The following is a 24,776-nucleotide window of genomic DNA, read 5'->3' on the forward strand; positions in this document are numbered from 1 at the left end:
GCTACCATTACCTAAGTCAACAGAGTGTGGTGTGTTATTGAAGCTGCAGCGTTGAATCAAATTGGTAGTCAACAGCAACAGCACGCATGCCAGTGTCTGGGTTTGGAGTTTAGCTGCAGGGAAAATGCATAGAGAGGATCTGACACACAAACAAGCAAACAAAAACCCTCCGTCTTTCTCAGAGATGTGGCCAAGTGTGGACTTGATGTGTGTGTGTATGTGTGCTAGAGAGAGAGAGAGAGAGTAAGAGAGTGTGAGTGTGAGTGTGAGTGTGAGTGTGAGTGTGTGTGTGTGTGAGAGAGAGAGAGAGAGAGAGAGAGAGAGAGAGAGAGAGAGAGAGAGAGAGAGAGAGAGAGAGAGAGAGAGAGAGAGAGAGAGAGAGAGAGAGATGTGTTTGTATGCATGAATTTCACTCATATATAGCTCATTGAGAATGTCATGTGTGACTCATTCTATTAAAAAACACTCTACCTAATCCAGCAAATAGATTGCAGTAGCTTACAAACAGTCATGGTGTCCTTTGCAACAGCAGACCAACCATTTTATCAAAGCTGTGAACATGATTGGTTGTTCAGTAAGGTTTGGTAACAGCAAAGGCAGCATGGAAATCTCTGATTGGTTGGCTAGAATGAATGTGACTGTAATGGACACTCTGATTGGCTCTACATTGTGCCTAGCGACAAAGGCAGTGTCCGATAGATCTCTGCTTCCCCAGTGAACAGCTGCATCATAATTGATTCACTACCTCCCCTCCCTTGTATCCATGGTGACACAGATGCGGCCCCCCTCAGACTCCCTTCCTGCCCCCCACCTCTCCACCCCGTCTTTATGAGCACTTTGTCCATGTGCCAAGGACAGGGCATTGGCACACACACCCCTAATCACACCCATACACACACCTTTGGTGAATCCCAGAAGATTTAGGGTTAGATTTCACTTCATTATGCACATTCATGTATTTCGCATATAATACATACATTTAGCATATAACAGCATATAAGACACACACACACAGACACACACACACACAGAAACAATCTCAACCAAACCATTTTTGTGGGATTAAAAATAAATCTAGCTTTATAGTCAGGCATGGATAACCTAGATTTGTCGATCAAACAGTTCACTGGGGGAGAGGGCATGGACACGTGCTTGGTTTAAAGTAGACTGAGCAGAAAATGAGTTGGACCCGCTATTCATGGATCAATAAAGACACAGAAACCCATTAGCAATACCAGTCAATACAAAAATACACACAGAGTTGGAACAAGATAAATAATTGAATGTATTGACACACAGACACACATACAGTACAAGTGAAATGGTTGGTATTTTCCGCTTTTTGCCACAAGGGGGAGACTTTCTTTTCTTTTTCTTTGTTCTCTAGAGCTGAAGGGAGCGGTTTCACACACACACACACACACACACACACACACACACACACACACACACTGCAGTCAGAGGCAGGCAAAGCTACATAATGTTATATTAGATTAGCACACACACACTCCACAAACCGTATCAATGGTACAGATACACTAGCTGTCTTCGTGTCTGCCACACATTTCTCTTGCCTGCGGAAATGAAAAAGCCAACTCTCCCAGATAGGGAAAGCAGATGTGGACATATCTAACAATACCTGACACACTCTCAGCCAGCCTGATACATATCAAAACAATGACTTGCAACAGAGAGAAAGACAGGGAGATAATTCAATCGTGCTACAGCTGAAGCTATGCAGAGTAGATCACCGACAGAGTATACACCTACAGATGCAGATAACAAGAACAAATACACAGCAACCACAAAGTATAAATACACAGCTCTTTACAAAACCTATTCTTTATTTCACAAATCTAGCCTGAAATCACAAACTTACTATAATACCTATAATGATTATCCACACTTTGGCTGTCTCTTATTTTCCATGGATCAGCATACAAGACATATCCATGTATCTTTAAAGCATTGTGTAATGCCTATTTTTGCTTTCTTATTAGTTATGCAGTATTGAGTATGCAGCATGCAGTGCTGCATATGAATTGCAGAGCAGTGCATTGCAGGTCCAGGCCTGCTGCATGAGGCCTTGGCCCATTTCTTTAAATAAGGGCCTGAATAATAGAGGAGAGTGCTGGTCTGCAGAGAATCAGACATTGGAAGCAGTTTGAAGTGGTTTTGTGAGACTGCTCCACTTTCCACAGAAAATGAAGATGATAACTATTTATAAAATAATGACTTGGCTGGTGATCATTCTTGCTGCAGCCCTGCAGCTCTTTTAGAATAGCAAACACCATCTTCCACTCTCATCAGCATCAAAACTTAATCAGCTACATGGACATCACCTTAGCACATAAGAGATACATATAAGATAACATAAGATAAGCTTCTTTTACTGTGGTGAGGATGTGCTTAGCCTTTAAGATCTAGGTGCAACGTGTGTGTGTGTGTGTATCTATATGTGTTTGCTATATGTGTTTACTTTGTTCATCTGCACTGAGGTTACATGAGCTAAGATGGAATGGCATGTATTATCACTGACAATAAACCATACAACAAATGCATCCTAGAAAAGAACATAACATAACGTCTGTGAGAGAGGAGAGGAGGATTAAAACTAATAACAGTAGAAAATAAACTTACAACAAAATATAGTAGAAATATAATACAAATATAATAGACAAAATTCTTGAAGGAAGACTACAGACTTGGAGAGAGATGGAGGGGAGTTAAGCCCCTGTGATTTTAACAATATACACACTGCCATAAGGAGAAGAACAGTGAGTGAAAGGAATTTAATCTCCATGATCTGTCTCAAAATTTTCTTTGACAAGTATCGTCTTCAAGAATAAGTTAGCCTTAAGAATAACACACAGTTTCCTCGCCTTGTTTATGTGTTTTCGATCTTGCAACACTCTTTGCAACGAGCTTGCAACATTCTTTTTTTTTTTTTTACGAAGCCATAAAAATATTTTGCACACAGGCCTGAAAAGACCAAAAGAGAAGACATTAGGGAGAATAATGGGACACATAGTAAAAACCAAAGAATAATAACAGAAGTATTAATTCACATTAATTCACATTCTAACAGGGGTAAAGCCAAAGGTGGTGCCAGATAAACCATCAAACTGAAGCAGATGAGGAGACAGCAGAGAGAAAAGAAAAGATGTCAACAGCAGCCTGGACTTCATCTGAGTTTGAGTGGCGTCCTAATTTATTCTCTCTGCTGCTGATTTTACAAAGCTACTCTTCATGGCATCATTAAGACGATTCCTCCTAATCGCATTAGAAGAGCACATAGTAGAATTATCACTTTACACAGTTAGCGGAAGACCTAATCCAGGAAAACTGGGAATACTGAAAGCACTGGCAAAATGGGAAGATTGCTTTGAGATAGATTTCTAATTCAAAGCACCTGGAGGAAGAGGGAGAATTATGTGTGGGTTTTTTTGCGGGCGTCTGATAAGGCACAGTAGAAGCACTATGTGCACATTCCATTGCTTCACTACTCCATTAGACGACAAGGCAAAGTGAATCAGGATTAGGAAGGACACTAGGCAGTAAACAAGGGCTTAGGGAACAATTCTATTCCAGTCTCATCACAAAGACCCCCATGTACAGGAGTCATTAAACAAGCAGACCAGACTCCTTGCTATTTTGGGGGTATGTTTTTCAATTGTCTTGTTTGTTTCTTCTCAGATCTGCTCCTCTAACATGCAACTCACATTAGATTCAGATTCTCACTTCATTACCTGGCACAATGCATTGAAGATTTAGTTGATCTAGTCCATGCATCGTACGCTCAATGGCCTTGTTACTGGCTATGACACACTGCTGACATCTAAACCATCAGACTAGACTCATCAGAACACACAGCGACACGCTGAGAGTGACGCACACAGACCTGGACTGTTTACTCTTTGTTGGGGGGTAAGCTAGACAGACGGACAGACAGACAGGCAGTAACACACACACACACACACACACACACACACACACACACACACACACACACACACACACACACACACACACACACACACACACACACACACACACACACACACACTATGGCTGCACAATTAATCATAGGTAATGGTATATCACAATTTTATGTTTCCACATCAAGAACCATGTAATTTGGTGAAAGTGAAAGTGATGGTGTGATATGTCAAGAGCTTCCATTACACACAACATGCACCCATGTGACCAAAACTAAAGTTAAGACGGAGAAGCAGGCAGCTTTGGTGGGACAGAAAGAGAGAAATCTTACAGAGACCATCTTTGGAAAAATGTAGCGGCGAGCAAAGTAGTAAAGAACGGATAGGCCCAACAGAGAGGAAGACCAGAACCAGAGAGAAAAGTCCCAAGTTGACACTCCCAAGTGTGGACATAAAAATGTTGTTTAGTTCTTAAAAAAAAGTATCATCCCCTGTCCTTTGGAGATACAATGGTTTTAAACCAGATGATGATAAACAAGTGCAGATTCTGTTTGCCTTAAGGTTGCAGCAGTGGTCCAAAGTAATAAAGTAGTAATTATTTATTATTTCAAATATAAATATGGACCACAATAGGAGTAAGATGGTAAGAGTGAAAACAAGACCTTCTAGCTGCTGCTATTTAAAGAAATACTGCACTGAAAAAAAGTACAAATATATGTTAGAGTAAAAGTGCAATAAAATAATTTTTATTCCTTAAACAGACATAAATAATTGTGATTAATGATTGTGACTGCACTATTTAGCAAAATAATCGTGATAATCATTTTTGCCATAATCATGTAGCCATAACACACACAGACACACACAGACACACAGACACACACACATTGAAGTAATGTCATTATTGCCTCATGGCTATACCAAGCATTGGCAGAGCTTTGTCCTCAAAAATGTCACTTGATCAGAATGACACGGTCAATAAAGTGTTAGGCCTAGTTGACAACGTAGAGATGTATCACGTAATACTTAAGATGCTAGCGGTCCTCTGTGGCTCAACTGGTAGAGCATGGCACTAAAACAACCAGGGTTAGGGGGCAGATTCCCATTGCAATTACCTATGCTAAGAATGTATGCACATATGGCGAGACATTAAAAGGATAAGTGTCAGTCTAATGGCATATGTGAGAATACTGTGGAATCTGAAACCATGTCATGTCAGTATAAGTCATGTTGAGTCAAACCTATTTCTCTAGCCCTTCATCACAAAGCATGTCTCAAAGGACTTTACAGATCCTGCAACAATCCTTCCTTGATCTAACTAATCAACAATCAGTCACAAAACAAAATGATGCAATACAGTATGAAAACAAAGTACAATATACAAATAGCATGTCTGACAGTCCTCACACTGCAAATGAAGAAGCCATTTACAACCAAAAAACAACATCAGTTTAAGAAAGAATAGTCCAACCAAGCACTCTGGCTTCACATAGGACACAGACAGTAACACAGGGAAGACTCAGATTCTTTTGTCTTTGGCTCCATGCCTAGGGCTGTAAAGGGTCAGACTGAGGTTTGGCAGTGCTTCCTATGTTGCTACTTCTGCTTCAGTCATATGGCTGAGAGAAAAAGATTGCCGCTCTAAAAGGTGGGGAGCATGCTGGATGGAATAAAGAATAAAGGGCAAAAAAATATATATATCCCAATAGCAATCAGCAACAAAATTGAGATTAAAAAATGTAAATGAAAAGAGAGGCAAGAGAGAAAGAACAAGCCAGTCTCTGAACCGAGTGCTGAGTGGGGAGAAAGAGAAAGGTGTCAGCCATTTTCTATCAGCCTGCACTCACACAAAGCGACAGAAGGGGGCATAAGAGAGAGCACCAGCCAGAGGAAATCAGATTGTGTGGGAGGTGGACAGGAAAGAAGAAAACCAGAGAAAGAGATTCTTTGTGTGAGGAGGAGAGTGAAAGGAGGTTTGGAGAGAAAGAGAGGGATTGAAGAAACGAGCACGCAGGCAAAGGAAGGGAAACCGTTGCAGGGAGAAGATGAGAAGGAATGTACATCAGGCTGAAAACAAGAGGACAGGACAGTGATAAGGGGGATAAAGTAGGGAGAAGGGGGAAAGGCGGCTGGAGGGAGGAGAGAGTGGGATATGTCTGACTCATTCAGGCTTACAGCATAACACTCATCTCACCCATATCTCATTGTTTAATTCATACACTGCACCCACAAGATAAGATGGCGGGAGACATAAGAGAACATTGACTGACAGAACACACACACACACACACACACACACACAGAGGGGTGTGGCTAACGTGCATCACATAAGCAGGTCTCACAAATATCAAGCTAGAATAATACTAGCATTAAACCTAAATGCCCAAATTTCTGATTCCACTTTTTATGACAGATGGTTCACCTAAAAATAAACACAGCAGACTCACTTTGGGAAATGAAAAGCTACATGTGGGCTGAGATGACTCACTCACTGTCCAGGCCTAAAACGCTACAGATTGTGGGATGATATTTTTACAAATACATGCATACCATACCATACATTTTTGAGTTTCATAAAAGCAAGGGTGAAAGATTTTTTCCAACCATAGAGGCACATGTTATACTTACACTGAAGTTAGTAACCGATGGAAAAGTATAAAAACAGTGACATTTTGGTACCTGACATTTTTCTTCTAGTAATGTTTCATAAGCAGGCAGGTATAAGAAAGAGTGAGATTCTACAGTAGGCTACAAATCTATAGACAAATCACAGACAACAACCTATAGGATAATTCTCCTTCTGTAAAATTCTGCTCACACTCCAGGCTGACAACAGTGTAAGAAAAAACTGACAAGTCAGACAAGTCATCAATATTGTGTTGTGGCAAAATTAAATGAGCCAGTAATACAGACAAAGTCTCATGATAGTCATTTGCTGTAAATACCTGAAGCAAGAACTTTCAGACCAATAAGAATACTGTTGCTTGCACACAAAAATGAACTAACTCGAAGCAAGTCCAAGCATTTACCCAAGATGCTTAGCGGGAGCACTAGGAGGGGGCAAATAGCCACAGGGGGGAAAGGAACCCTGCAGCTGGAGACTGGATCCCTCTAACAGCCAAGATCTTATCCCACCCATGGCTGGAAATAAACACAGCATAGTTTCATCAGCCAAGTGTATGGCAACTGTGGCCATATACCCTATCTACCCCACAGTGAGCAGTGCAAGGATACTGCTGGGAGGATACAATCCTCTTACCAAGGTTGCATTCAAGATCCTAACAGCTGGCTCAGTGTTTCCCTCACCCATTCATACTTTCTTCAATCAGAGATTACAATCCAATCCACTAGAAAAGAGGAAATTTTGCTGTCCTGCCTCTGTGTTGCAACAGGGCGAACTTCAAGTGGACATTCAACCAAGCGTGCCTTCCCTAGCTTTCCAATTCATGACCGGCTGCCTTGGATGCAGCTTCGCACTGAACCCACAGTCAGTTCAATCCTCCGGGCACACAGTGATGACCTAAACACAGCAGCAGATGTTGGGGCTGGACGAGCACAGATGCTTAACAAGAGTCGTATAGACCTACATCTGCACTCAACTCTGTTGATTCAGAAAAATAAAAATAGCACACAGCTAACTGCATTTTATAAAGCTATCAAGCATAGGTTATTACATCATGATTGTTTTATACAATCACAGTGCAACGGTGTTACTGTTAACGTATACAGAGTAAAGTCTGTTGATTCAGGAAAATTGATATTTATAGATCCATATCAGCATGGTACAGGACCACAGAACTTGAATAGATAGAACAGTCCTTCCACTGTTTGCCATGGTAATTTGGCTAGTACAGCATAAAATGGCAATTATAGAATTTTAAGGGCTAGTTGCAATGGTGACAACATTAAGGCCATAAAATCTGTCACACTTGCTTGAGAACTGTGCAGATGAGTCTGTTAGCAAACTGTCAAAACTCAAATGAAATTAGCGACAAGGTTAACATAGCTTTATCAAAGACTGTACTTCTCCCTCACCTCAGCGACTTGCTGTAAATCGGTTTATACTGAAGCTAGACCAATGGTTCAAATAAAAATGGCCACCGCTCCGACCTTCCTGGAACGTTGATTTGAATGGGAATGACCATTCTATCCATTCAAGGTCTGTGTACAGGACCCTGAGCTGTATGAGATCATTTCATCCAGCACGGGTTTAACACGAGACACACAGTGTACACATTTTATTTTCCTCTGGGACATTCATAAGTGAAATGTTATAACCCCTAGAAATAGACCAGGCTGACACCCTGGAGAGAGGCCTCTGTGCCTGACCCTGATTCAGTTGCAGTGGAGTGAGTCTGAAGTAAGAGTGACAGGGCCCAACATACAGAATTCATCCACACAACCATGCAGCCAATGGACTGGGACATAATGAAATTGAAGGCTTATATAAGTGTGATATAAGAGTGGTGGAGAGGAGAAAGGGTCAGAACTACTCACACAATACCAAGCATGAAGGAGATGCAGGGAGTGAGATAGAAAGAGAGAGGCACAAAGATCTCAGAGAAATAGAAAGAGGAGTCCTTTCAAACACATAATATATTAAACAGAGAGGTAAACCAGTATGGCTTGCTGGACCAATTCATAAGTAAAACTGATGTGCCATCAACATGGCAGAACCAGGTCTGACTCTGACCCATATAGAGAGGAGCAGTGACTAGCCTGGGCCTACTCACATCAGAGATACATATGGCTCTGAACCAGTCTTGTAATGTTCCAGGACAAATGACAAGAGCAAAAGGATCTGCGCCAGAGACCTACACTGAGTCTTGGCCCACGGTTTAATATGTGACCCAAAATGAAATTTTGGCCTTGTGACTGGCACGATGTGCTGTCCAGTGCTTGCAATCAGAATGACGACAATACTGTTTGGGTAAAATATGTGTCAATGTCGCACATAAGAAAACACCTGCAGTATCAATTCACAGAGGCACAGCACTTAAACCAATTTTGAACTTTTATATATCCGGTTGAAAGTTAAAGTCACAAAATGAAAATGCCATACCAAAGGGAAATATCAAATTAAAATGTAATGCAGTGAGTCTAACTTTTGATATACAAAAGAGGTATTAGGCTACATTTCTGTGTGTCCAGCCCTTCTCTGCCACTCTGCGTCCACAGTAGAGCACTACACACAAATGTATACACAGAGCTTATGAGCCAATACCTAAACCGTACTGCCGCAGTGGCTGTACTTGCTGACATTCACAATAAGAACCTCCTGATTCACCAATACCAAATCACCTGGATGGTCTGGGGAGAGGAAGTGCTGACACACATACACACGCAGCGAGAGTACATCCAGCAAAGACAAACTGGGCATCAGCTAGCATGTGGCTTATTTAGCACAATGCAACCAATCCATCAAAGGCAAGTGTTAATTTAACTTTAAGAGAGGATCTCATCGGGTCTATGAGTGAACAACTCTCCAATTAACACCGTCAACTCCCAAAAACTGGCACTGAAAAATCAACACTCATTAACACAGGAAAATCTGCTGTGTACAGCTTTGAATTAACAGTGAATGGACTCTGACTATGTTAATAGGTAAGAAAGAGAGAGAAGGGCAGGCAAAGGTAGAGAGGCTGAAAGAGTGCAAAGCACACCAGTGTAGGGAGGGACATAGAACAATAAATGAGATGGACATCTTGGGCAGAACATCCCTGCAGAATGCACATGTAAGATACATAATAAGAAAGAGAGAGTGAGAGAAGCAACTGTGGTCCCAGTATTGAGCAGCGCTTCTCCCTATATGTAACTAGATACACTCTGAGACCTTCCATGCCCATGTAGAGGGTTCAAGCCAGAGGAAGAGGGAGACATGGGGCAGTCGATATTACTGTACTCTGTTTATGTGTTAATTTGGCGTGGGAGGGAACTGTGTAACTCTGTGTGTGTGTGTCTGTGTGTGGGTGTGTCGTCTGTGGGCAGTAGGGTAGTAGAGTAGTAGAGTATGGGCTGGGGTGGGGGATGGAATGTGCTGAGGTGGAAACTGGCATGATCTTCCCAATCACAAAGCCAGTGGATTGGAAGGAGTAACCTACTACACCTATAAACCTTGAAAACCCTATGAGTCATGTTCAAGTAAGAAATACTTAAAGCCTTGATTGATAGACATGTGACAAAAGCACGATCCATTGATTTGGAGAGACATATCTAGATTGCCAACAATCTACAAAGTGTTCATGAAGTGTAGTGTGCTTCCGAATCTTGTGGATTCTAACATTCTACCTAAACAGCAGAATTATATGAAGAGAGAGGTATGCATGAACATATTTTCTGTTGTTTCCAAACAAAGGCCCTGTCATCAGTGTGATGGGATCAATTGTGAGGAGAAAAAAAGCTCTCTTTCTGCGTGTGTTTCAGAGTGGGTGTGTCTTTCTGTGAGTCACTATATCACCAGGGGAAACTGCTGTCCTTAGGCTATTCTCTCTCTCTCTCTCTCTCTCTCTCTCTCTCTCTCTCTCTCTCTCTCTCTTCTGCCCTGTTTTCTCAGTGGAAGTGCCTTTCTATATAAAATGGATTAGGCAAACCATAGTAACTGCATTTGTGTGTGTATGTGTATAATTTTGCATGTGAGCGTGCACATCTGTGTGCACGTGCATGCCTGTGTGAACATACAGATAGTAGCTGTTTTTGCTGTGCACTACTGTGTGAGTAAATTAGATTACCATCACAGTGCTGACCTCGATGTGAGTTACGCCATCTTCCAACAAAGCCAAAGCAGCAGAGAGCATGTGCCCCACTGACACACAACAGCTTACAGCACATGCAGCATCCACAGCCACAACCCTACAGGCATGGGGCAGACCGACACAGAGTAAAAGAGCATGTGGTTGAAAGACCGAGGAGATAGACAGAAAAGGACAGGGAGACAGAGAGAGGGTGGCATGTGAAAGAGGAAACGAAAGACAGACAAATAAGACAAATAAGAGTGGAAAAACGGGGGCAAGAGAGTGATGGGGGAGGGGAGAGATGGAGAGAGGCACGGGTAATAGAGAGGGAAAAAGCCAGAACGATATCAAGATGGAGTGTAAGGAAGGGAGGAAAAGGGAGAGTGAAGAGAAAGAGAAACTACAAAAGAAGGAGGCAGGGAAAGCAGGGCACTGCACGAGATAGAACCGAGCAAGAATAGAACAGGGAATAGTGCAAGGAATCTAATAAAGTATCATTAACATTTCAGTAATTATCACAAAAGAACCATGCTAAAGACAGGGTAGCAAAGCACAATTAGGAGGGGGAGATGGAAAGGAAAAGCCGAAAAAGGGAGGTGATAGAGAAGAATAGACTTTGAGAGTTGCATATAAAATGAGGGCAAAAGTGAAAGCAGGGGGGGTTGGGCACAGAAAAACTGAGAGAAGGCAAAGGCATGTGTTGGAGTGCAACACAGGGAGAAAAAAGGGAATATAGGAGCAGGTTTGCTTGGATGTTTGTGCGTGTGTGAATGCATGAGAGCAGCCATATAAAATAAGGCCAGTTCTCTCAAGTTGCTGGTATTGCATACACTCCTGCTTAAGAGCTTTAGTGTCTCTCTGTGACATTCAGCCTGTCCTCTTACTCTCTCTCTCTCTCTATGACACTGAATACACTTTAATGGGGAAAATACTCTCACCTACTTAACAAAGAAAACCTACACAGACACAAAATAACAAGGAGCATTGCAGTGTGAATGATTCTCAGTGCAGACACTCAGCATGCTAACACAATTGCACAGATCAGCTAAGGCAAGCAAGCAGACAGACAAAGCCAATGGAGCAAGCAGCCACACCCCCTCCTAAAACAGCATACAGAAGAATGAGAATATATTAGATACAGTGCATCAGATACAGTTTTCAATCTCCTATGTAACAATAATGTTTACGTTGTTTAAGTCAAAATCAAGACTTGACTACCTAGCTTTAAAACAAACATCTCAAGCACATTTAAAACTGCCTTTAGTTGCATCAGTGTTTCAATAACGCAATCTAAGCTCATGACCCTTGTTGCATTTCATTCCCTCTCCCCTTCATCTCGTCTATCTCTTCCCACTATGTAAGCAGAAATGGCACGAAAGAGTAATAAAACAAAACCCATAGAATGAGACAGAATTGAAATACAACCGTATTCTTCCTCACACACAAACACACAGACCCAGTGGGCAGAGGGTGTAACATGGAAAGAATCAATGTGACCCACTGAGGTCACCACAGCACTTGTCAGTTATAATGAGATGTACTCATTTTTAATCACAACAGTCTCATATAAATCTCATATGGGTATCTGCTGCCCAAGCACAGTTTGGCACTGCTGCTATATTACACACACATGCTGTCTCACACACAATCACATGCACATGCGCATGCATGCACGCAAGCACACAGACAGAGAGATCGCCACCTTGTAGGGTATTGAACAACATTGAACAGAGAAACTGCAGGGGGAGTGTGTCCAGTCTGTAGTTCATGAAGCAGTGCAGCTGCCTTGCTCTCAATCTGGCACAATACTGACTCCACTTATCCTTTCCCTTCCTCCATTCATATTCCACTCTGGCTTTCTACTTTAATTCACATGCTTCCCAGTAGGTCAAAATATGCCATCAGCCTTTAAACAAAGAATAAATTAAATACAATTTAAAATTCTTGTTCCTCTGCCTGTCATTTTCTAGGTATGAAATCTAAGGATGACCCAGTTGTTTGAGAGAAAAGATTATATCCATACTATAAAATATCTAATTATAAGCTCAGTGTATTCCTGCCGTCACTATTGCTTCTGTGTCGGCACCATCTGTTGCCAGACTTAGATTGAGGATTTTGTTGACATAATCCATGTGTTTCTATCTAAATAAACCCATTTTCATTAAATACTGTGAGATGGCCATAGAGGAGCCTTACAAAAGACAAATCCCCTCCCCCCTCCTCTACTGCTCTCTCCATCCATCCCGCCCTCCCTCGTTTTTCCTCCGCTGTTGCTAAGACCGCTGAACACATGCAAGGCACGCTGTGGAAACCAACAGATACAGAGAGGCGGATCTGCCTGTGTGTTGCTAGGGGCAACACACAGTGTTTCATTGAGAATCCGCCTAGTACCATGTAGACTTTCATAGATGTGATAGAATATGACCTATTTGTTATTCAGTTATGAGGTAAGTTTAAACACACAACCATTATCTAAACAGATGCTCATACTACATTATAATGCCTTTCACATCACTGAGTAAACCACTGTAGAATATTTGACAAGACAAGATTCCACAACAGACCATTTAAAATCTTGCTTCGTTTAGCACATCATAAAGGTAATAAAAGGGGAAAAAAAATGGAAAAAATATATTGCTTCCTGCTTTACAATCCTGCAATGAATGGAAGATCCCTGGTGAAGCAGAGTGCCCTGTACACTGTGAGTTACAGCTAGGCCTGTGCTGATATGAAAGTTTCATAGTATGATTATCTTGGCCCAAATTATCTCAATATAACCTACAATATTATCTGGATAATTATTAATCAGATACAAATTAAGAAGGAGGATTTGACGGGCATGGTGACACTGATTTATCACTTGCAGCCTTATTATCCCCGGCTTCAGCCATGACTATGTTTATGTGTTTACCATGGGCATTTCCTCTATGACACTGTTCACTTCCCAACTAGCTGCAGAGGATTAGAGGGCTCCCTATTTAGAGGAAAATAAGACATAAGTGATGACAGACAAGAGAGACACGGGGCTGTGCTGTGTTTTGGCATTTGTTATTCAGCCTCCCAAGTCGCCAGTAATTGTGGTTGTCACTGTAATAAAAATTAAGGAAGTGTCATAATCATTATTGTTTTTTTACAAGAATATATAGTAATACCGGTTATGGTCCCATCCCTAGTCACAGCACACCAGCTGCAGGGAGCTCTCTCTCATAGCTCCAGCCATTCGTGGCCCATTTAATCACCTCAACTACATCACATCATGGAGCACAGACCACGAGTCACTCTGTTACTCACTCTCTTTACACACATGTAACAACCCACATAGGCACACATCATACACATACATGCACAAAGTGTGCAAACACACACACATACATGTATACACACACATCATCATATTTGTCCTCTAAGAGTAAGACAGATACCCAAATGATCATTTTTAGCAAGAGAATATCTGGATCAAAACAAGATCACTGTAAACAACCTGACTGACTGTTTACCCACTGAAAGCATATTTGACTTGGAGGACTGAATGCAGTAGCTCAAATGACAAATATGCAGAGGGAAGGCCAAACTAACGCTTATCAGGAGGGCATGCGTTTCTATAAATACTCTTTGGAATCAAACATTTGGTTATTTGAAGGACAGGCTAACACAAAGGTTAAACTACTACAGGAAGGCACTACACATCATTTTCTGAACTAAACAAAGTCGCATGGTTTAACTACAGTTTGCTCTGAATGATGCACTTCTTATGTTTCAAAGCCTCTTTATAAGCTAATGCGGCACAACAGTACATATCCTAAAATAAGACAATTACAATACAAATGATAGAGAAGTCAAAGTTGGCAATGTAATTAATATTAAGTTTTCAAAAAGGCTAATGTAAGTCAAACGCCGTGGAATACAAAACAGAGACAGTGTAACAGAGGAGAGGAATTCACTCCTTCAGAAAAAAAGGATTTGGTTTGGATACACATGGATCTCTTGTGTTCAAAAAGTAATGTCTCATAGCGCCTGCGTATCTACAGAGGACGCAACAGTCTTCAGTCTCTCAAGAAAGTTTTCCATGCCATAATTTGACAAACCATCTACTTTATCATTTAAACTCTTTTTTTACCACGAGTAGTTTTACAGCAATCCTCAGCATCCAACATTAAACAGCCAACCCAAAATTAACTTTTTTCATGTCCGATGACCTGACATTCGACCTCCTTGTTTCCCTCAGAGATATTTTGAGGCTTCCATTAAGGACAAAAAGGTGTAATAGCCGGGAGACTTACTTTCAAAAATAGTAGGTAGGGACAAACTCACAAAATCATAAACAAGGATTTAGTCTCACATGTACAAACATCAGAAAGGGATGCAGGTTCAATGTACCTTATTTCATATGGGACAAAATGATGAAAAGCAAATGACTGAGGCCCCTTTCTGTTCAGCTGTTCAAATTAGGAGTTATGATAGTACCAGTGACAAGACTCTTAACATTGAAATCATTAATATCTACATATCAGCCATTATTTGCTTCAATATCTTCATAGGCTTGATAAATAGTGACCTTGCTTACCTCTCCAGATGCCCGCCTCCTATCAGGTACCACTAGAGTATTCCCATTGCTTCCTGGCACGATAGTAGAACCTATACTCATTCTGGGTCCAACTAACATGTATCGTCTGTCTCCGGATCTGTACTGAATGCTGTGGCACAGTGTCCCATCATAATTTGCGTCTTGTAAATACTTGGAGGAATAGTCTGTGGGTTTGGAGCACTGCATTACAATCAACACGATGATACTGATGAGGAAAAGTGCTGAAACTGAGCCCAAAGTTATCATCAGATAAAATGTAACATTGTTATCTTCCTCGTCTTTTGCTACACTTTTAACATCAGAAGCTGCAAAAGCCTCTTTGGGCTCCACAGCCTTGATAATCACAGTAGCTGTTGCTGAGAGTGAAACGTTCCCATTGTCTTTTACCAGTATGACCAGTTTATGCTCAGCCTCGTCTGTCTCTGTGAATGACCGAAGTGTTCTTATCTGTCCTGTATAGCGGTCCAAGCCAAAGAGACTGTGGTCAGTCACTTCCTGCAGTGAAAATAATAACCAGCCGTTATATCCTATATCAGCGTCATAGGCTCTCACTTTAGTCACCAAATGTCCTGCGTTCACATTGCGGGGAATCTCCTCCACACCTTCAGCAGAACCGTTAGCGCTGACTGGATACAAGATGACTGGAGCGTTGTCGTTCTGATCCAGAATGAACACGTTCACTGTGACGTTGCTGCTTAGTGATGGAGTTCCAGAGTCTGTGGCAACAACTTGGAAGTGGAATGTTTTTAATGTTTCAAAGTCAAAACTTTTTAGTGCCAATATATCTCCATTTTCAGAGTTGATACTCAGAAAGGAGGCAAGATTGTTGTCTTCACTTCTATCTCTCAGAATGTGATATGAAACAAAAGAATTATCACCATCGTCAAAATCATAAGCTTTCAGTGAAAATACAGAAGCTCCTGGAGCATTATTCTCAATAACATAGAAAGTGTAGGGGCTCAGTGAAAACTGTGGACTGTTATCATTCACATCTGATACAACCACGCTTATTGTCCTATGAGATGACAGTGGTTGCTCACTGGCATCTTTAGCAACTATTGTTACATCATACTTAGATTGATGCTCTCTATCCAGCAGAGATTTGGTGACAACAGAATACATGTTGTCTTGTAAAGATGGTGTTAATGTGAAAGGCACATCCTCACTTATAAAACAGATGACTTTCCCATTTAAACCAGAGTCAATATCATTTACACTTATCAATGCTACTGTCGTTCCTGGTTTGGAGTCCTCAGGAATTGCATTTGAAAGGGATGTCACCTCAATCTCAGGAGCATTGTCGTTCAGGTCCACTATTTTTATTATCACACTTTTATCTGTTGTCAGTGGGACCGCCCCCTTATCAGAAGCTTTAATATCAATTTCATACCTGTCTTTTACTTCAAAATCGATCAATCCCTTAACAATAATTTCACCAGTATTGGCATCTACCTCAAAAAGTTTACGTATTTTATTATTGACATTATTGCCGAACGAATAAACGACTTCCCCGTTTAAACCGTCATCAAAATCTGTGGCATTTACTTGCATAACAGTTGTGCCAATCGGTGAATTCTCGTTGAGCGTTGCAGAATACGAGTCTTTCGTAAAAACAGGCATATTGTCATTTACATCCAAAACATCAACGATAATGTTTATGGTTCCTGATCGAGCAGGCTTTCCTCCATCAACGGCTGTCAGCAGTAATCTATGACTTCTTGCAGTTTCTTTGTCCAGCGGTTTATGTAAATGCAAAAAAGGGATTTTTCCATCCTCTCCTCTATCTTTAACCTCGAGACGAAAATGGTCATTGTGACTGAGTTTATATTGTTGAATAGAATACATGTCACTGTCTGGGTCACGGGCGCCTCGTAGTTGGAATCGTGCTCCTGGTAAAGCAGATTCAAATATCTCTAAGCGCGTCTCGTTCTCGGAGAAGCTAGGAGAGTGATCGTTCACATCTAAAACCTCCACTGTGACATAATGCACCTCTAATGGATTATCTAGCAGGGTCTTCAGGTTGATCAGGCACGTACTGCTCCGTTCACATATCTCTTCTCTGTCTATTTTTCGGTTCACATGCAAGATGCCATCATTTTGATTCAGCTGAACCAGGGGCTCGGTCGATCCAGAAACGATACGAAATCCTCTACCTTTCAAAGCACTGAGATCCAGCCCTAAGTCTTTAGCTATATTTCCAACCACAGCACCCTCCATGAGCTCTTCGGGAATAGAATATCGTATCTGTGCCGAAGTACCATTCCAAGTAAGAGCCAAAGAAACCATGAGGGCGATCAGTCGCTCCAGCCATGCTCCGCATCCTCGTCGTCCTGCCATATTGGATTTCAAAAACAACGAAAAAATTCCGTTCAATGTAAATAGTCAGCCTACACTGTAAAAGCGAGCTCAGGCATCATGATCAAAAATGAAAACTGTTAACCTTAAAAAATGACACTCGAGATATAGAGTTGGATCCATCCTCCAAAAGCGCAAATGCGAAATAACCCTACCAATAACTGAGGGGCAGGCTGTTCTACTGAGGGGCGTTATTCTACATGTGCACTGACACCTTACGATCTGACGTTACAATGCAGATAAAAAAAATCGACCACAAAATACCTTTCTACAGTACACTGGTTGACTCGTTTCTATTGTTTGACGAGGATGCATGCACAAAAGGAAAAGTGTTAGCTCTTTATTAAATTCAGCACTAGTGGATTGGACAGCGACCACAACAGAATTAGATGCTGCACCACATGTGAATCTGGATCGACTACTTACAACCTAAAATTTTAAGTAGTTCCATAGATTAGCAGTTTCTACAGACAATACACAGCACAGACACACATACCAGTCATGTCCTTACCTCTCCAGATGCCCGCCTTCTGTCGGGGACCACTAGAGTATTTCCATTGCTGCCCGGAACTATAGTAGAACCTATACTCATTCTGGGTCCAACTAACATGTATCGTCTGTCTCCAGATCTGTACTGGATGCTGTGGCACAGTGTCCCATCATAATTTGTGTCTTGTAAATACTTGGAGGAATAGTCTGTGGGTTTGGAGCACTGCATTACAATCAACACGATGATACTGATGAGAAAAAGGGCTGAAACTGAGCCCAAAGTTATCATCAGATAAAATGTCACATTGTTCTCCTCACCATCTGTTGCTGCACTTTTAACATCAGAAGCTGCAAAAGCCTCTTTGGGCTCCACAGCCTTGATAATCACAGTAGCTGTTGCTGAAAGTGAAACGTTCCCATTGTCTTTTACCAGTATGACCAGTTTATGCTCAGCCTCATCTGTCTCTGTGAATGACCGAAGTGTTCTTATCTGTCCTGTGTAGCGGTCCAAACCAAAGAGACTGTGGTCAGTCACTTCCTGCAGTGAAAATAATAACCAGCCGTTGTATCCTATATCAGCGTCATAGGCTCTCACTTTAGTCACCAAATGTCCTGCGTTCACATTGCGGGGAATCTCCTCCACACCTTCAGCAGAACCGTTAGCGCTGACTGGATACAAGATGAGTGGAGCGTTGTCGTTCTGATCCAGAATGAACACGTTCACTGTGACGTTGCTGCTTAGTGATGGAGTTCCAGAGTCTGAGGCAACAACGTGGAAGTGGAATGTTTTCATTGTTTCAAAGTCAAAACTTTTTAGCGCCAAAATATCTCCACTTTCGGAGTTAATGTTTAAGAACGAAGCAAGAGTATTTTCTGTTCGACTATCTCTCAGAATGTGATATGAAATAAGAGCATTGTTACTCTCGTCATAATCGGTGGCTCTCACTGAAAACACTGAGGCTCCCAGCGCGTTATTCTCAGCAATATAGAACGTATAGGGGCTCAGAGAAAACTCTGGACTATTATCATTCACATCTGATACAGCAACACTTATTGTCTTTACACATGACAATGGTGGCTCACCGGTGTCCTTAGCAACTATTGTAAGATCATACAGAGACTTTTGTTCTCTGTCTAATTGTGAATTGGTAACTATAGCGTACATGTTATCTTGTAATGATGGAGATAAAGTAAAAGGAACATCATCACTTATAAAGCAAGTAACTTTTCCATTGAGGCCTGAATCCAAATCACTGACACTGATCAGAGCTACAGTTGTTCCAATTCTAGAATTCTCGGGGACTGATTTTGAAAGTGATGTAACATCAATCTCGGGGAGGTTATCGTTAAGGTCGATTACATTTATTATTACACTTTTGTCTGTGGACAAAGGAATAGTGCCCTTATCTGAGGCCTGTATATCAATTTCATAGCTTTTATTTTCTTCGAAATCAATCACACCTGTAACTTTTATTTCACCAGTCTTTGGGTCTATATTAAATAGTTTACGCAAATCTATATCTACTTCTTTACCAAATGAATAAACGATTTCGCCGTTTGCACCATCATCCAAATCTGTAGCATTAACCCGAATCACTAATGTGCCAGGGGTTGCATTTTCATTTAACATGGCAGTGTATATGTTATTTGTAAAAACTGGCGAATTGTCATTAACATCAAGCACCTCAATCAGTATTTCGATCACTCCGGACTTCGCGGGCCGCCCACCATCAATAGCTGTAAGCAGAAGCTTGTGCTCTCTCATAGCTTCTCTGTCTAACTGCTTCTGTAAAATCAGAAAAGGCATCTTACGGTCTTCGCCTCTTTCCTTGATTTCCAAACGAAAGTGATCATTGTGGCTGAGTTTATACTGCTGAACAGAAAACTGACCCCCGTCTGGGTCACGTGCAGCCTGGAGCTGGAATCTTGCTCCTGGTAATGTTGATTCAAATATCTCTAGTCGTTTCTCTTTCTCCGGAAAGCTGGGGGAATGGTCGTTTACATCCAGCACCTCTATGGCCACATAATGGATCTCCAGAGGATTTTCTAGCACGGTTTTAAGGTTTACTATACACACGTTGCTTCGCTCACAAACCTCTTCCCTATCCACTTTCCTATTCACATACAAGATACCATCGTCCTGATTCAACAGGAAAAGGGGCTCCCTTGAGCTGCCTACAATACGATAATCTCTATCTTTCAATGTGTTCTTATCAAGTCCTAAATCTTTCGCAATGTATCCAACGACTGTTCCTTCTTTCACTTCTTCAGAGATGGAATATCTGATCTGAGCTGAAGCTCCGCTCCAAAGCGTAACCAAAGCCACCATGTAGGCGACACATCTCCATCGCTCTCTCCACGCCAGACGTCTTCTTTGTTCCATGTTATGCAGATAAAAATATAGTAGTCCCCAGATCTATAATTGTATATTCAAAAAAGCTTTCCAAGTCATATTCCTTTCCAAAATTCGCTCCTTCGCCAACAGAACGCTAGAAATCATATGGAGTGTAGTCTGCGTTCAAGCCGTTAACACACAAATGATTGTAGCAATGCTACAATATAAGGGATGGGCCTAACGACTATGACGAAAAGCTGTAGAAGCATTATTTGCCGTTTCACTGACACCATGCGATTAGAATTATCATTACAGTATGTGTTTGACTTTGTAACACATTATAGTTGTGTAAACTTTTTATTTTACCATAATCATGCTTGGCATTGAAAAGACAAACTACCTGTTACTATAATGATAACGAGAGGGGAGCTGACGTAGGCTGGTTTACCAAGCAATGGACACTAGTCACAAGCACCTACCCCTTCAGTAGGCTATATTTGCAGAAAATACAGTACATATCATATTTCTGTCATACATACATACATCTGCGTTTTGCAAACAAGCCATTTGAACAAACATGTGTCAGCACCAAGGAGAGCGACAACTCTGCATTCAGAGGTTTTTCATAACAAATTGTCATACAGCGCACTATAACATGCAAATCAAAGACTGTTACTTATTTTTTTTAATAACTATAGTATGATTGAAATGAGTGCATCAAGCCAGGGGGCACCAGAGTTACAGCGACGAAGCCGGAAAGAAACTTACAAGCGACAGCCACAATCCTTGAATAAAGGATGAATCATAAAATGAGCATTTGACAACATGAAGCTGATACTCAAACTTCATACTGAACTTCAGTAATATGGATATCTCCAACTACCCATTGTGACACAAACGACTAGCAACACATTGTGACCCGTAGACAAAAACAAAATGCAGGATGTTAAGTAGACATGGTTAATGTTAATGTTGGTCATATGAAATACTATCCCCTTATTCCAATAGAGTTTTGCCATAAAGCGAGTTCATGCTGAAGGTTGGTCGCACACAGTGCCGCGTCGCGCTGTGTAGCAGACAGGACAAGGCCCCCGGCGTGCGACCCCCTTAAGATGTCAGCACCCTGACCAGCAGTTGAATAGACTCAGCAAATGTATAGAAAGACGCCAGAAAACTTTGAAAAAAAAGAACCCCCTGTAATTTAACAACATTGGATGAAATTGATATTCATCAACACCTAGTGTTGACGAGGCTCTCTGTGAAGCACTCTCTGTGAAGCACAATTTGGTAATCTGTGACTGTGGGAACCTAAATATGTAATAAAAAAAAATAAAAGAAATAAAAGAAAAAACTACAGAGCGGTTTTGCTGTTACACGATTAATTGTCCTTACCTCTCCAGATGCCCTCCTCCTGTCGGGGACCACTAGAGTATTCCCATTGCTGCCCGGAACAATAGTAGAACCTATACTCATTCTGGGTCCAACTAACATGTAGCGTCTGTCTCCAGATCTGTACTGGATGCTGTGGCACAGTGTCCCATCGTAATTTGCGTCTTGTAAATACTTGGACGAATAGTCTGTGGGTTTGGAGCACTGCATTACAATCAACACGATGATACTGATGAGAAAAAGTGTTGAAACTGAGCCCAAAGTTATAATCAAATACAATGCCACATTATTCTCCTCGTCCTCTTTTGCTGCACTTTTAACATCAGAAGCTGCAAAAGCCTCTTTGGGCTCCACTGCCCTGACAATAACAGTAGCTGTTGCTGAGAGTGAAACGTTCCCATTGTCTTTTACCAGTATGACCAGTTTATGCTCAGCCTCGTCTGTCTCTGTGAATGACCGAAGTGTTCTTATCTGTCCTGTATAGCGGTCCAAACCAAAGAGACTGTGGTCAGTCACTTCCTGCAGTGAAAATAATAACCAGCCGTTGTATCCTATATCAGCGTCATAGGCTCTCACTTTAGTCACCAAATGTCCTGCGTTCACATTGCGGGGAATCTCCTCCACACCTTCAGCAGAACCGTTAGCGCTGACTGGATACAAGATGACTGGAGCGTTGTCGTTCTGATCCAGAATGAACACGTTCACTGTGACGTTGCTGCTTAGTGATGGAGTTCCAGAGTCTGTGGCAACAACGTGGAAGTGGAATGTTTTCAGTGTTTCAAAGTCAAAACCTTTTAGCGCCAAAATATCTCCATTTTCAGAGTTGATGTTTAGAAATGAAGTCAGTTTGTTATCATCACTTACATCTCTCAAAATGTGATACGAAATAAGAGCATTATCACTCTCATCACGATCAGAGGCCCTCACAGAAAATACTGAGGCTCCCGGGGCATTATTCTCAGTGACATAATATGTGTAGGGGCTCAGTGAAAACTCTGGACTGTTGTCATTCACATCTGATACCACGACGCTTATTGTCTTTTTAGATGATAACGACGGCTGTCCAGCGTCCTTCGCAACTATTGTTAGGACATATTGGGGCTGTTTCTCTCTGTCCAGAGGCGACTTTGTTACTAATGAATACATATTGTCTTGTAAGGATGGTGATAAAGCGAAAGGAACATCCTCACCTACAGAGCAAATAACTTTTCCATTGAGTCCAGAGTCCAAATCACTTACGCTAATAAGTGCAACCGTGGTTCCAGGTCTGGAATCTTCAGGGATGGAGCTGGAAAATGAAGTAACCTCAATCTCAGGCGCATTGTCATTCACGTCAACTATCTTGATAATGACGCTTTTTTCTGTAGTTAGAGGAGCGAGACCTTTATCAGATGCTTGAATTTCAATTTCATATTTGTCCTTGTTCTCATAATCTATAAGATCTTTCACAATTATCTCACCTGTTGATGAGTTTATTTCAAAAAGCTTGAATAATCTACGATTCACACTGTTTCCAAACGAGTAGACTACATCTCCGTTTGGACCATCATCCAGATCAGTTGCATTCACTTGTATGACTGTTGTGCCAACTGGAGCATTTTCATCGAGCATCACAGAGTAAACATCTTTCGAGAAAATGGGCGTGTTATCGTTAACATCCAATACATCTACTCGAATATTCATGTCACCAGATTTTGGAGGTTTCCCCCCATCCAACGCCGTCAAAACTAGTGAGTGGCTTCTCACAGCCTCCCTATCTAAGGATTTTTGTAAAACTAATATTGGTATTTTACCATCTTCTCCCTTATCCTTAATTTCCAAACGGAAGTGATCATTGTGGCTAAGTTTATACTGCTGAACGGAGAAATGACCACCGTCTGGATCACGTGAGGCTTGTAGCTGAAAGCGTGCTCCAGGTAACACGGACTCTGAAATCTCTAACCTTTTCTCTTTCTCTGGGAAGCTGGGGGAATGGTCATTTACATCCAGCACCTCCACCCCAACGTAATGCACCTCCAGTGGGTTTTCCAGCACGGTTTTCAGATTAATCAAACACGTACTGCTCCGCTCGCATACCTCTTCCCTGTCGATCTTTCGGCTCACATACAAGATGCCATCGTTCTGATTTACATGGAAAAGGGGATCCGTACTACTAGAAACAATCCGATACTTCCGATCTTTCAGTGTGATCTTATCTAAACCTAGGTCTTTTGCAATATTCCCAACGACAGTTCCTTCATTAACTTCCTCGGAGATGGAATATCTTATCTGTGCCGAGGCCACACTCCACAAAAGCAAAGCAACCATGAAGGCGACCCACCGTCGTCTCGCCCTCTGTGCCTCGTATCCTCTTTGTTCCATGGTTAAAAACGAAATTAATAATCCTTCACGAGAACAATAACTGCGTTACAGGGACAGTATCCAACACATCCATTAATGCAAATGTTCATTCTCTTCCCAAAATGTTCGAAATGCAGGCACATTTAAAGTGTCAGCCGTAAAGTCACAAACGATTCTGCCAATGTCCAAGTAATAATAGCTACCGTCAAGGGGTGGAACCAAAATCCAATGACGAAACGCTCATGTGAAGCCGTTATTTTTCAAGTACAATGACACCATGCGTTCTGATTTTTCATTGCAGGAAATTCTAACGGAATAGCAGATTCGTGTAATGGTATTGTGTTTATCTTCCCCATCTGTACCCAGAGATAGTCGAGTGGTGAAATCCGCCATCTCTGTAGCCATATGTGTAACCCTGCTGGTCTATGATCCAGTCGCGCCAGAAGTCTCATGTCTCCCCTACTCTGCCCCTCTTTGTTTTCCAATTCCAAAACAAAAAAAAAAAAAAAAAAAAAAACCTCCAACCTAATCTTCTGAATGAAGATGGGAAAAAAAAGCCTATCACAATGTTTGAGCATCCTACAAAAACGTGTGAATATTGTCTATTTTGTTGT

General features: G+C 41.5%; 3 protein-coding genes across 3 annotated transcripts; all 3 read right to left on the reverse strand.

Moving 5' to 3' along the window:
• Positions 1-1,733: 1,733 nt before the first annotated feature.
• On the reverse strand, positions 1,734-17,591 carry LOC139648226 (protocadherin alpha-8-like). Its single transcript, XM_071524279.1, has 2 exons — positions 15,234-17,591; positions 1,734-1,766 (listed from the first exon to the last, which is right to left on the reverse strand). Exons 1-2 carry the CDS (start codon positions 17,589-17,591, stop codon positions 1,734-1,736), a joined length of 2,391 nt encoding a protein of 796 aa, XP_071380380.1.
• Positions 17,592-18,108: 517 nt separating this feature from the next.
• Positions 18,109-20,481, reverse strand: LOC139648227 (protocadherin alpha-3-like). Its single transcript, XM_071524280.1, has one exon. It carries the CDS (start codon positions 20,479-20,481, stop codon positions 18,109-18,111), a length of 2,373 nt encoding a protein of 790 aa, XP_071380381.1.
• A 1,182-nt stretch (positions 20,482-21,663) lies between these two features.
• LOC139648228 (protocadherin alpha-8-like) lies at positions 21,664-24,183 on the reverse strand. The gene is made up of 2 exons (XM_071524281.1): positions 21,826-24,183; positions 21,664-21,741 (listed from the first exon to the last, which is right to left on the reverse strand). The coding sequence occupies exons 1-2, from the start codon at positions 24,181-24,183 to the stop codon at positions 21,664-21,666; spliced, it is 2,436 nt and encodes an 811-aa protein (XP_071380382.1).
• Between the last annotated feature and the right edge of the window lie 593 nt (positions 24,184-24,776).

This window comes from Centroberyx affinis, unplaced genomic scaffold (genome assembly GCF_046629955.1).
Source record: "Centroberyx affinis isolate AG114_WGS23_722 - 3 ecotype Tasmania unplaced genomic scaffold, CSIRO-AGI_Caff_v1 ptg001172l_1, whole genome shotgun sequence".
NCBI classification, from domain to species: domain Eukaryota; kingdom Metazoa; phylum Chordata; class Actinopteri; order Beryciformes; family Berycidae; genus Centroberyx; species Centroberyx affinis.

What these genes read in the sequence shown, in the direction of transcription:
- LOC139648226 (XM_071524279.1), bottom strand. Translation starts at nt 17,591, where the DNA reads ATGGCAGGACGACGAGGATGCGGAGCATGGCTGGAGCGACTGATCGCC. An exon ending in GGAGGCGGGCATCTGGAGAG is followed by an intron (nt 1,767 to 15,233) that starts GTAAGCAAGGTC and finishes CTGCATCTGTAG; the next exon opens with GTGTATACTCTGTCGGTGAT.
- LOC139648228 (XM_071524281.1), bottom strand. Translation starts at nt 24,183, where the DNA reads ATGGAACAAAGAGGATACGAGGCACAGAGGGCGAGACGACGGTGGGTC. An exon ending in GGAGGAGGGCATCTGGAGAG is followed by an intron (nt 21,742 to 21,825) that starts GTAAGGACAATT and finishes TTACATATTTAG; the next exon opens with GTTCCCACAGTCACAGATTA.
- LOC139648227 (XM_071524280.1), bottom strand. Translation starts at nt 20,481, where the DNA reads ATGGAACAAAGAAGACGTCTGGCGTGGAGAGAGCGATGGAGATGTGTC.